At 34.3% G+C, this 12515-nt stretch overlaps 1 protein-coding gene and 1 non-coding gene across 5 annotated transcripts in view; one reads left to right on the forward strand and one right to left on the reverse strand.

Annotated features, from left to right (window-relative positions):
* SUCO (SUN domain containing ossification factor) overlaps positions 1-9781 on the forward strand; it is an 80932-nt gene extending 71151 nt beyond the window's left edge. For all 4 annotated transcript variants that reach the window (XM_010372603.2, XM_010372602.2, XM_010372601.2 and 1 more), the window contains 3 exons: positions 337-428; positions 6676-6731; positions 7770-9781. In XM_010372603.2, the coding sequence (XP_010370905.2) occupies positions 337-428; positions 6676-6731; positions 7770-8213 (592 nt within the window). In that variant the 3' untranslated portion in view covers positions 8214-9781. The remainder of the gene's footprint in view (positions 1-336; positions 429-6675; positions 6732-7769) is intronic.
* Positions 9782-11350: 1569 nt separating this feature from the next.
* Positions 11351-11457, reverse strand: LOC115899396. Its single transcript, XR_004059114.1, has one exon. It is a non-coding gene; the product is annotated as a U6 spliceosomal RNA (small nuclear RNA).
* Positions 11458-12515: the final 1058 nt, after the last annotated feature.

Consider the following 12515-nt stretch of genomic DNA (forward strand, 5'->3'; position numbering starts at 1 on the left):
ATTGAATAGTAAGATGGTCCTATGTCTAATCTGGCTCTGTAGACTATAATAGAGAAAACACTAATAGTAAGTGCATGAAACCCTTGAAATATTTGGTTGAGAAAGATTCTCAAATGTGGAATTCAAAGGAAGAAGAGAATACATATTTTAATACAGTACCTTTTAGATAAAGATCCTTAAAATTTTTTTTCACCTGTATTAGCAATAACTGGAGTGTTAGAGTTAGTCCTGTGTGGTATGTACAGTTCTCAATAACCTCTGTGTAGCCTCAACAAAAGAGTAAATTATAAGTACTTTACTCGTTGTAACCAATATGTGTTTTTCTTAATGTGTTAGGTGTTTCTCTTCCTACGATGACATGAATTTGAAAAGAAGAACTTCATTCCCACTCATGAGATCCAAGTCTCTACAGTTAACTGGCAAAGAAGGTAGATTTTTGTGGATATATAATATGTATATATAAACATGAAACTAGCTTCTGGCATAAATATAATGTCAGTGTTGTGTTCATGACCATCTGCAACAAAAAATGGATACAAGTAGCCTTTGTCTTTGTGCTATGTCAAAGCCACTTTATCATTTTCACATTTTATATTTGTCTTTGTTCCTAAAAGCCCAGAGGGTAGGGAGGGGGGCTTAGTTTAATTAGCAGTTGGTAGCTTTGTTTGCACATGCTCCTGTTTAGAAGTATTTCTTTTTAGAAAGGGATGTTTGAGAAAGTTCAACAGATATGGAAAACCTGAATGTGCTCCCATAGCATCCTGTGCTTTTCTGCCTCCTCTTCTTATACAGGTAGGACCGCTTTTGTCTCTAGTTTAGGACTATGAGGCACTTTCTGAACAAAAATCTGGTCTCTTTTTTTAGCCCCAGAACCTATAATTAGGTTCCATTGTCTTAACGCTAAATAAATACATTTAAATGAATGGATGTGTACTGAGTGGATATTTTCCTATTTCAGTATCTTGTAATTAATGCTTATTAAGAGAATTAGAAATTTGTTGTCATACTAATATTAAAATAACTAAATTACATATTTTATTTAGGAGTGCTTTCTTAATCATTGGTTGTAGGATTTAGTAACTGAGTGGCATGTTTCAATTGATTAAATTATTCAAGTAATCATTCCTGGGCTTCACTGGTTTATTATTATTACAGAGTTTTACAGACTTAACCCATTACATGTGTGTTTACTTAAGGCTAGTAAATCTCTTCTTCCTCCTTGCTTTTTTCTTTTTCTTTTGGTTGACATGTCTTTTTATAAGTGAAATTTTTAAGTATTACATACAAGAAAGTATAATTATATGTGAAAAAATGAATTTTCACAAACTGAATACAGCTGTGCAAATAACACCTAAATTAAGAAGTAGAACATTAGCACCTCAAAAACTTACTTGTGTTCTTTTAGTCACTGCCCATCCTTTCCCAAAATAGCCAGTATTTTGATGTCTAACCATTGTGATATTCACCATGCCATTGACTACAGTCATTTGTTTGGTTTTTTTTCCTTACAGTATTCCATTATATACATATACTGTACATTATTCATTTACATTTAGATTATTTTCATTTTGAAGTTGTTACATACTTTTGGTAAACACCTGTGCATTTCTGTTAGGTATATACTGGAAATGGGATTGGTGGATCATAGGATATATGTGTGTTCAGCTTTAGTAAATACTGTCGTACAGTTTTCCACACTGTTGTATGAATTTGCCCTTCTATCAGCTGCGTATGAGAGTTACAATTACTCCATATTCTAAGACATTCCTTATTTGAGGTGTACCCATGCAATTAGGAAATACATTAGATTTTTACTTCTCAGCATTTCTAGTCTTGAGTGAAATCATGACTATCTTACAATTTCTCTTCTCTTTATCCAGTTTTTTAGGGCCAAACAGATTAGCTCTTTGCACCTGATAATAGAATTACTTCTATTTTAAACAACAGTGTCATCTTGGTGTATCTTCACCAGTAAAGGAAGTTGAGTAGAGTAGGTAGGAGACTGACTTTAGTCCTGGTTCACCAACAGTTAATTCATTTATTTCTTCTATTGTTTGATAAGTTTTCTTGTTATGGCACTTATCATAGTATGCTTTGATTTTGCCTATTTTTACTTGCCTTATTGTCACTTCTAAGCTCTGTGGGAGAGATCATGTCTTTTTCTTACTGTGATAAAAATCACATAAAATTTATCATTTTAACAATTTTTAAGTGCACAATTCATTAATAGTAAGTATATTTACATTGTTTTGAAACAGATCTTCAGAATGTTTTCGTCTTGCAAACGTGAACTGTGTCCATTAACCAGTTCCCCTTTTCTCCTTCCCTCAGTCCCTGGCAACCACTATTCTATTTTCTGTTTCTGTGAATTCAGCTACATCAGATACCCCATATAAGTGAACTCATACAGTATTTTTCTTTCTGTGATTGGCTTATTTCACTCAACATAATGTCCTCAAGGTTCATCTATATTATAGCGTGTGATAGAATTTTTTTCCTCTTAAAAGGTGAATAATATTCAATCTGTGGTATTTATATACCTCATTTCCTTTATCCATTCATCTGTAAGTGGACATTTGGATTGCTTCCCCGCTTGGCTGTTGTGTGAGTAGTGCTGTTCAGGGGTACACAGATATCTCTTTGCCCATTTTTTAGTTGGATTGTTTGATTTTTTTGTTTTAATAAGTTCGGGAATTCTTTATAACCTCCATTCTGGATTATAACCCCCTTTAGATAATATGATTTGCAAATATTTTCTTTCATCCTTTAGGTTGCTTTTTCACTGTTTGAATTGTGTCCTTGGATGTACAGTTTTTAAGTTTGATGAAGTCCCATGTGTCTATTGTGTTTTTGTTGTCTGTACTTTGGGGTCATAGCCAAGAAATCATCAAGTTCAAGGTCATGAAGCTTTTCCCCTATGTTTTCTTCTAAGACTTTTATAGATTTAGGTCTTTAATCTATTTTATATTAATTTTTGTATATAGTATAAGATAAGGGTCCAGTTTCATCCTTTTGAATGTGAATATTCAGTTTTTCCAGCACCATTTGTTGAAGAGACTATCCTTTTCCCATTGAGTGGTCTTAGCACCTTCTTAAAAATGAGTTGACCATGTACATGAGGGCTTATCTCTGGGTTCTTTATTTTGTGCTATTGGTGTATTTGTGTTCATGCCAGTACTCTACCACGTTGATTACTATACCTTTGTAATGTGTTTTGAAATCTAGAAGTGTGAGTTATCTAACTTCGTTCTTTTTAAAATTCTTTTCCTTATTTGAGGTCGCTTAAGATTTTACGTGAATTTTAAGGTGAACTTTCTATATAAGCAATGTTGTTTTACTAGTTCACTTGCAGATTGTTTTGGATTTTCAGTGAATACAGGTACAGATACTGAGAACAAAGACAGTTTTGTTTTTTCCTTTGCAGTCCTTATAGCTTTTATTTCCTTTGCTTTCTTAACTGTGTTAGCTTGCATTTTCAGCAGTGTTAAAAGTAATTGATAGGCATCTTTGTCTTGATCCAAAGGGAAAGCTTACAGTGTTTTACTGCTAAGATTATATTTGTCATAGATGTTTTGTGGATTTTTTATTATGTATTTTGTCATTATGTGTTACCTATTGTCATAGGTATTTTGTAGATTTTTTATATTAGATTTTATTTTCATTTTTTATGTTACAAACATGAGTTATATTCAATTTTCTAATGTTAAACTTATATTGCATTTTAAATACCAGTTGGTCATGATATATATGTGTGTGAATTTTGTATTGTATGTATTATTTCCACATAATTTTGTTAGATAATTATTTAGGAATTTTGCACCTATATGAATAAGATTGGCATGTAATATTTTCTCATGTTGGATTTTGGTATGTAAGGGTTATAACAATTAGATGGGCAGGGGTATCCCTTTTTATTTTTCTTTTTATTCCCCTTCCATGCTTTCATTAAGATTTTTTATTGGGGAAGGAAGTAAATATTCCCTTTTACTGCCCTTATGTTGGAAGTTGTGTACTGGTTCTGTTCTTTTACTAGTTACCCTAGAAGTAATGTTTGCCAAAGTCTCAAGTTCATCAATACTTGTATCTTCTCCTGAACAATACATAGATCTTTTTTATTTTTTATTTTTTTATTTTTTGGGACAGAGTCTCGCTCTGTTGCCCAGGCTGGAGTGCAGTGGCGCGATCTCAGCTCACTGCAAGCTCCGCCTCCCAGGTTCACGCCATTCTCCTGCCTCAGCCTCTGGAGTAGCTGGGACTACAGGCGCCTGCCACCACGCCCGGCTAACTTTTGTATTTTTAGTAGAGATGGGGTTTCACGTCTTATAGTTAGCCAGGATGGTCTCGATCTCCTGACCTCGTGATCCACCCTCCTCGGCCTCCCAAAGTGTTGGGATTACAGGCGTGAGCCACCGCACCCGGCCTACATAGATCTTAAAACTCTTATTTGTCCCAAGTCTTATTTGTGTTACTGTTCTTGTATATTTTAATTCTATTTTTTCTGCTTAATTTTAACTCAACAAAGTATTTCTTTTTACACTTAATGTTCATTTAAATTTACCACATGTTTACTAACTTTTTTTATTCTTGAGAGCTTTCATTTGTCATTAGTTAAAACTGAAATATTCTCCTTTTTCTTTATCATTGACATTTATGGGGCTCTTTGGAGCTCTGGATTGGTAGGTTTCTTTTATTGGTATTGAGAAATTTTCAACCATTATTTTTTCCTCCCAGATATTCCCTGTACCCCAGTCTCTTTTAGATTCTCATATTTAATTTAACTTATTACTTCTCCGTGTATCTTCCCTGTCTTGTAAACATTCCACCTTTTTGACTTTTTGTGCTGTATTTTGGATGATATCTTCTGATATGCTTCCAGGCTAGCAGTCGTACTGTTACTAAGTTTATTCGTTGGTTTTTCAATTTCAGTTATTTTTTCCATTTCCAGGAGTTCTTTTTGTATTTTTTTAAAATCCAGGTCTGTATTTTCCTTGTTATTTGTTTCCTGCAGATATTTTCAAGCTTATTTTCTAGACATATTAAGCATAATTGTCTTTATAGTTCGTGTTTGATAAATCTAGTATCTTAAATTTTTGTGAATCTGTTCATTGTCTTTGTAAGCTCTTACTCAAGATGCGTTGTGTCTTTGTGTGCTACTTTTTCTCTTTGAAAAATTATTTGTAGCGATATTTGAGGCCTAGAATATAGGTTCTTATTTGAGAGGGAATTTGTGTGTTTTACATTCGTGTAATATCTTACATTCATGACTTGAGGTTTGTTGGGCCACCAGGTGATGATAATTTGTACTGCAAGTTCATGCATGGTTTCATTCTTTCCCTGAGGGTATAATCCTTTGGAGTCTCAGTTTGCTGTACCCAGGAAGATGGTATCTTATGACACTAAACTTTGGGTGGGCCCTAGGACCTGATTTCTGATCCATTCCCTTATGATACCATGAGAACCAGAGTTCATATATTCTTGTGTTGGCAAAAGTTTTCAGGGCAAAAATGACTTTTGTCTTCCACTTGACTCTCTGGGTTCCCATTTTTCTTTCAGTTTTAGCCTAGGGATTACTTTCTTGGCAGCTTTTCAATGCTTTTAGTGATTTTTTTTTAAGAAAACAAACTATCATTACTTAGTTGCTTTCATTGTAGAGGTTGATCAGAATAACATAACCGTTTCTAGAAATATACATCATTTTTAAAGAAAGTAAATTAAGATTAGTAATCTGATAGAAATGACTGTTTAGAGGGATGTTTTGATATTTTCATATATTTGATGACTTTCTCAAATCTCTGAAATATAATGTAAAAAATTACAATTGGTTGAATTATGTTAATAAATTTCCCAAATGGGAAGCTTTTATAGTGAATTTGCTATGTGTAAGCTTTTGTCTCTGTCAGACCTTAAATTGTTTATTTTTAGTGGATTGAATAGGATTAAAGTCTCATAGCCTCTCTTTTAAAAATGTGTGTCTATTTTGTCAGTGTGGGGGTGGGGTAGGGATATATCTTGAATCTGCTTAGAGTAATGAAACCTTAGAAACTTTGGGCTAAAACTAATAAATCTAATTTACTCACTATGTCAGAAGTGTTTATTCATTATTGCTTAGTAATATATATTGCACGTTCAAGCTGTTTTTAGAGGATTTCATAGTTTTGATCATAGTAATAAACAGAAAAATATCATGGATCTCTTTTTGTGTTTATTTCTCTAACTGACTTCCAAACATGGTCACGACTACTTGTTGCACATTGTTAATCTACCTTTGTGACACAGTTTAGAGGCTAGTCCTTCAGGGAAGTATTCAGATGATCTGCAGGTTTGGTGTTAGCTTACCCAGGAATGTTTCTTTTCTTATCAGGTAAAAGAGTAGGGCTAGGCCCAAAGAAAGATCCTTATTGTATTGGTTGATGATAACCAGCTACTAGTTAACAACTTAAGGAAGTATAGTTATTTGAAGATGACCAGTCAAGTATAGGAATCGTATCATCTTCCACCTTGCCTCTTTTTGCTTACTAATTTAAAATACATAAATACATAGTTAACCTGATATAAATTAATTGGTTCTATTACTAAAGGATAATAAGGAATGATTTTTCTTATTTCAGTGTGTAATTATAGCAAATCCACCAAATCCACTTTGTATTTTACATCTGCTTTTTTTTTCACTTACAGTAGACCCAAATGATTTGTACATTGTAGAACCCCTCAAGTTTTCTCCAGAAAAGAAGGTAATTGTTTATTTCTTTTTAAGTTTATTGCTATGTTTTGTGATCATAAATGAAGAAAAGAGGTTGAAAGGTTCAAGGTAATTACCTTTAAGTAGTCTTTAATTGAATATGTATTTTCTATCATGGTAATGGTGTAAATAAATATTTACAGGGGTCAGCAAGCTGTGACCCACAGGCCATATGTAGTCTATTTTATATGGGCCATGAGCCAAATAGATTTTCTGATTTTTAAAGAGGGATAAAATAAAACAGAACAGCATGCAAGAGAGAAAATATGTGACCTGCAAAGCCTAAAATATTTACTGTCTGACCCTTTACAAAAAACATTTGTTGATCCTTGGATGATTGTCATTATTTATTACCGAATGCATGCCAAGCACAGAGCATGCACCATTTCTCTAATCCTCACCACAACCTGAAGATGATGTTATCCTCATTTTTTTTTTTAATGAAAAAACAGCAACTCGGAATGTACTTAGGATATTTTGGCTTCAGAGTCTTTGCTTTTTCATTTTGCCTTTCAAATTAAGTTATACTAATTTTAATTAGTAGTAATTTCATCTAGGTGAAAGAACTTGGGCTTTGTAGGAAAATAGCCTAAGATTCCTTCTCAACCTGGCTACTTACTACATTGTAACTTGGGCAAGGAACCAAACATCTGAACCTTGCTTTTCTCATTTAAGAATCAAGGGTAAAATACCGACCTTTCAGGGTTAATAACTGCCATAATACTTGAAAGCAAACTGTATGCTATCTGGCAGTTAGTAGATATTCAGATATTAGTATCACTCCCTAAACCTATATTCATAGGTAGCAGGTAAGCAATTTAAAGAGTTTTGATTCAGTAGTATTTACAAAATGGGAAGGTGATGGTAGTATCTACATAGAGCATAACAATGTATGTGTTCTGTGCTGTTTATAATACTGTTTTACTTTTCACCAGGAGGTGGCACTTCTCTATTTGCTCAGCTCTTTAGGTGTTTGATAAGGTTACTATGGGAAGTATAATTACTAACTTTTCTTTTACTTGTGTTATAGAAGAAGCGCTGCAAGTACAAAATTGAAAAAATTGAGACCATAAAGCCTGCAGAACCATTGCACCCCATAGCCAATGGAGACATAAAAGGAAGAAAGCCCTTTACGAACCAGAGAGATTTTTCTAATATGGGAGAAGTTTATCACTCTTCTTATAAAGGTCCTCCATCTGAAGGAAGCTCAGAAACTTCATCACAGTCAGAAGAGTCCTATTTTTGTGGCATTTCAGCTTGCACAAGTCTGTGCAATGGACAGTCTCAAAAGACAAAAACTGAGAAGAGGGCTTTAAAACGAAGGCGATCTAAAGTTCAAGACCAAGGAAAACTGATAAAAACTCTAATACAGACTAAGTCGGGATCATTGCCGAGCCTGCATGACATAATCAAAGGAAACAAAGAGATCACCGTGGGAACATTTGGTGTTACAGCAGTCTCGGGACATATCTAAAATGAATTGAACTTTTCATACTGAAGACTTTTTTGTTTTCTTTGAAGAACAGTCTGTGGTATTTGAAGGGTTTGGGGAGGGAGAAAATATTAATGGGAAAGGCATTCAGAAATTATGGTTTCTGACTTTTTAAAAAGTAGATGGGATTGTGTCAATCTTGGTTAATGAGCTACAGTTTTACAAAACTGATCACTTCCTATAAGGACAATGGTAGACATTTTATAAAGATGTTTTTTCACAAGATTAATTACTGGGACAAAAGTAATTTGGAAGCCCAGTTCCTTAGGTGGGATAGGAATGAAAGCCTAAACCTCTTCCTTTAGCTTTGTTCCTATTTCTTGCACCTTCCCATATTTATGTGCCTTTTGTCTATTTATAATGCCACTGGAAGAGGAGGGAGAACTTTTTCTGTTATTTGATTTCTTTTATAACTTTGTTAGGTTTTTGAAGCTACAAACACTACAAGGCTTTGAGGGGGTCTGTGCCTGAAGCTCAGCATTGTGAGTCAGACAGTCTAAAGATCCTAAAGACTTGCCAACTGGATCTTTGTTTAGCAAACTCACTGGAAATGAACACTTACTGGAATTTTTAAGTCTGTTCTTTCAGGTAGATGGTGATGCTCTTGTTATTTTCACTTATTCAGACTGGATTACTTCTTACTTAGTTTCTAACTCAATGAGGAAAAACAAACCCTACAGGATCTTTTTTTGCAAACAACTGATATATGCAAACAAATTTTTGACAAATTCACCTTTTAAACACAACCATTTGTGAAGGTTTTCTTTAGCTTACATTTTAAACATACACAATAAACACTAATCCTCCAAACTTTCACTGTTTTTATTAGTACGAATATAAAATTTGAAGGTTTGGCCAATTAGTACAAGTATCATGATATAATCACTGCCTGCGTACATATGCACAGATCCAGTTAGTGAGTTTGTCAAGCTTCATCTAATTGGTTAACTCTAAAGGGATTATTATTCCTTGATGTTTGCTTTGTATTGGCTACAAATGTGCAGAGGTAATACATACGTGATGTCAGTGTGTCTGTCTTTTTTTTTTTGTCTTTAAAAAAACAATTGGCAGCAACTCTATTTGAATACAATGATTTCTTAGTGTGGTTGTACAGTAATGAATGAAAGTGGAACATGTTTCTTTTTGAAAGGGAGAGAATTGACCATTTTGTGTTGTGATGTTTAAGTTATAACTTATTGAGCACTTTTAGTAATAACTGTTTTTAAACTTGTCTAATACCTTTCTTGGGTATTGTTTGTAATGTGACTTATTTAAAGCCTTTTTTGTTTGTTTAAGTTGCTGCTTTAGGTTAACAGCGTGTTTTAGAAGATTTAAATTCTTTTCCGTCTGCACAATTAGCCATTCAGAGCAAGAGGGCCTGATTTTATAGAAGCCCCTTGAAAAGAGGTCCAGATGAGAGCAGAGGTAGAGTGAGAAATTATGTGGTCTGTGTGTTGTGGAAAGAAAATTTTCAATATGTAACTACAGAGCTGTAGTGCCATTAGAAACTGTGAATTTCCAAATAAATCTGAACACTTGTCTTTATTAAATTACTGGCTCTTTTGTCTTTTAAAAGAGAACTCAGAAATTATTAATCTTTGAACAGAGATTTAAGTTTTTGCCACTTTTAAAGCTAAATATAGCAACATTCCATTCAATATTGATCACATTTCAGCCAACTACAAAATGATTGTACATTTACATAAACATTTTGCTCCCTATACTATCAAAATTTCACTTTAACTGTTTCATGTCTAAATACAGCATAACATTTTGCAACTTGAGGTTTATTTTTTCCTCTCCCACATTATAACTACATGAGAAAAAAAGTGAAAATAGTAGTAGTTTTGTGCCTATTAAGAAGCAAAAACTATATAGATATTTATCCAATGGGATTTTAATGTTCCCTGATGATCAACCTCATTTTATTTCTTCTAATGTTAAGTAAAGCATTAAAACAGTATGAAATAAGAGGAAACTAGGGGATTGGTAAGAACAAGGATGCAAAGTAAAACTATTAATTGAATTTTTAAAACATTAAAGTTGTGGTTTACGCCTATAATCCTAACACTTTGGGAGGCCAAGGCAGGCAGATCATTTGAGGTCAGGAGTTTGAGACCAGCCTGACCAACATGGTGAAAACCTGTATCTACTAAAAAAAAAAAAAAAAAAAAATTAGCCGGGCATGGTTGTGCATGCCTGTAGTCTCAGCTACTGAGGAGGCTAAGGCAGGAGAATTGCTTGAACCTAGGAGGCAGAGGTTGCAGTGAGCTGAGATTGCACCACTGCACTCCAGCCTGGGTGACACAGTGAGACTGTCTCAAAAAAAAAAAAAAAAAAAAAAAAAAGTTATGCATACATATAATTTGAGAAATTAGTTTTATAAGGCTTATAAAGTAAGAACAGAAAATAGTATTCTGTACCATTTCACACACACACACTACCAGTACCACCTACCTTTCTCCATCAAAGATTTCTTGCTTCCCAGCAGCAACCATTTTTGATTCTGTCTCTCCAGTTATTGTGCTTCCCTTACCTTGCTGCTTATTTTTCCATTTTTAGATGTGTCCTCAGTTTGATTATATAAACTTGTAGGCATGAACATAAAATATATATAAACTTATATTTGTTAATGTAATTGGATAAGTCTATTCAAAATCACACAACAGGTCAACTTAGAAATACTGCTTCAACTATTGATTTCAAATCTGTAGATAAGTTGAACACCATGTACCTTTGCCCAGATTTACCACTTGCTAATATTTTTAGTTTTCTTTATGTGTTTTATATGTATATATGTATTATACATATACGTATACATGTATATATAAAGATATGTATGTTATGTGTATATATATAAACACTTTTTTTGGTGAGCCATTTGAAAACAAGTTGGGACGTTATGACCCTTTCCACCTAAATACTGTAGCATATTTTTTCCTAAACTAAGGACATTTCACTTATGTGACCATAATACCTGTATCATATGTAAGAAAATTAATAACTCCATAATATCTAATACACAGTTTATAGTCAGATTTCTCAGTTGCCCTCATTTGTTTATTTTGGTCCAGGGTCCATTCAAGGTTCATTTAGTTGTATTGTCTACTTAGTGTCTTAAAAAAATAGACTACTTCCTGACTTTACATATTGTCCTTGTGCAAGGGCCATACTTATTTTCTCTGAATCATCCCGGTTTTAGTGGATGAGCTGCCCAAGTGAGCAGGAAGAGCTTTTTTGAGTGATGTGTTGATGTTGTCACTGAAATTTTATCCCAACCCATGAGTATTTATAATTAACACATGCTTAAAAATATCCTGTTGGAGCAATAACCTCTGCATTACACTCCACTTAATCTATTACTTTAAAAATTAATCTTTCAGGCTGGTTGTGGTAGCTCATGCCTATAATCCCAGCATTTTGGGATGCCAAGGCAGGTGGATCATTTGAGGTCAGGAGTTCGAGACCAACCTGGCCAACTTGGTGAAACCCCATCTGTACTAAAAATAGAAAAATTAGCCAAGTGTGGTGGCGCATACTTGCAGTCCCAGCTACTCGGGAGGCTGAGGTGGGAGAATCCCTTGAACCCAGGAGGCGGAGGTTGCAGTGATCTGAGATCGCACCACTGCACTCCATCCTGGGCAACAGAGCAAGACTCCATCTCGGAAAAAAAAAGGTTAATCTTTCAAATATTTGCTTACAACAGAGTTTATTCCTGCTATTTTGAAGTCATATAGCCTGGGCTACCAAAACTGTTTCATATTTTTCGATAGATCACCAAATACTAAAACCCAAACAAATGCCTTATAACACTTGTAAAGACTTTTGAGCAAACATAAATACTGATTTTTTAAAAAGTGAATAAAGAGCAAGTTTTATTCCCAAGATAGTTTAAAACAGCCAGCTCCCCACGGAAATGGCATATTAAACAGTTTAAGAGCGGGTGCTGACTGGGCTCAGTGGCTCATATTTGTAATCCCAACACGTTCGGAAGCCAAGATGGGAGGATCACTTGAGGCTAGGAGTTCAAGACTAACCTAGACAATGTATCAAGACCCCATCTCCACAAAAATTTTTTAAAATATAAGCTGGGCATGGTTGGGCGTGGTGGCTCATGGCTGTAATCCCAGCATTTGGGAGACCAAAGTGGGTGGATCACAAGGTCAGGAGTTTTGAGACCAGCCTGGACAACATGGGGAAACTCCATCTCTAATAAAAAATGCAAAAATTAGCCAGGCATGATGGCATGCACCTGTAATCCCAGCTACTCGGGAGGCTGAGGTA

This window comes from Rhinopithecus roxellana, chromosome 8, assembly GCF_007565055.1.
Source record: "Rhinopithecus roxellana isolate Shanxi Qingling chromosome 8, ASM756505v1, whole genome shotgun sequence".
Taxonomy (NCBI): Eukaryota; Metazoa; Chordata; class Mammalia; order Primates; family Cercopithecidae; genus Rhinopithecus; species Rhinopithecus roxellana.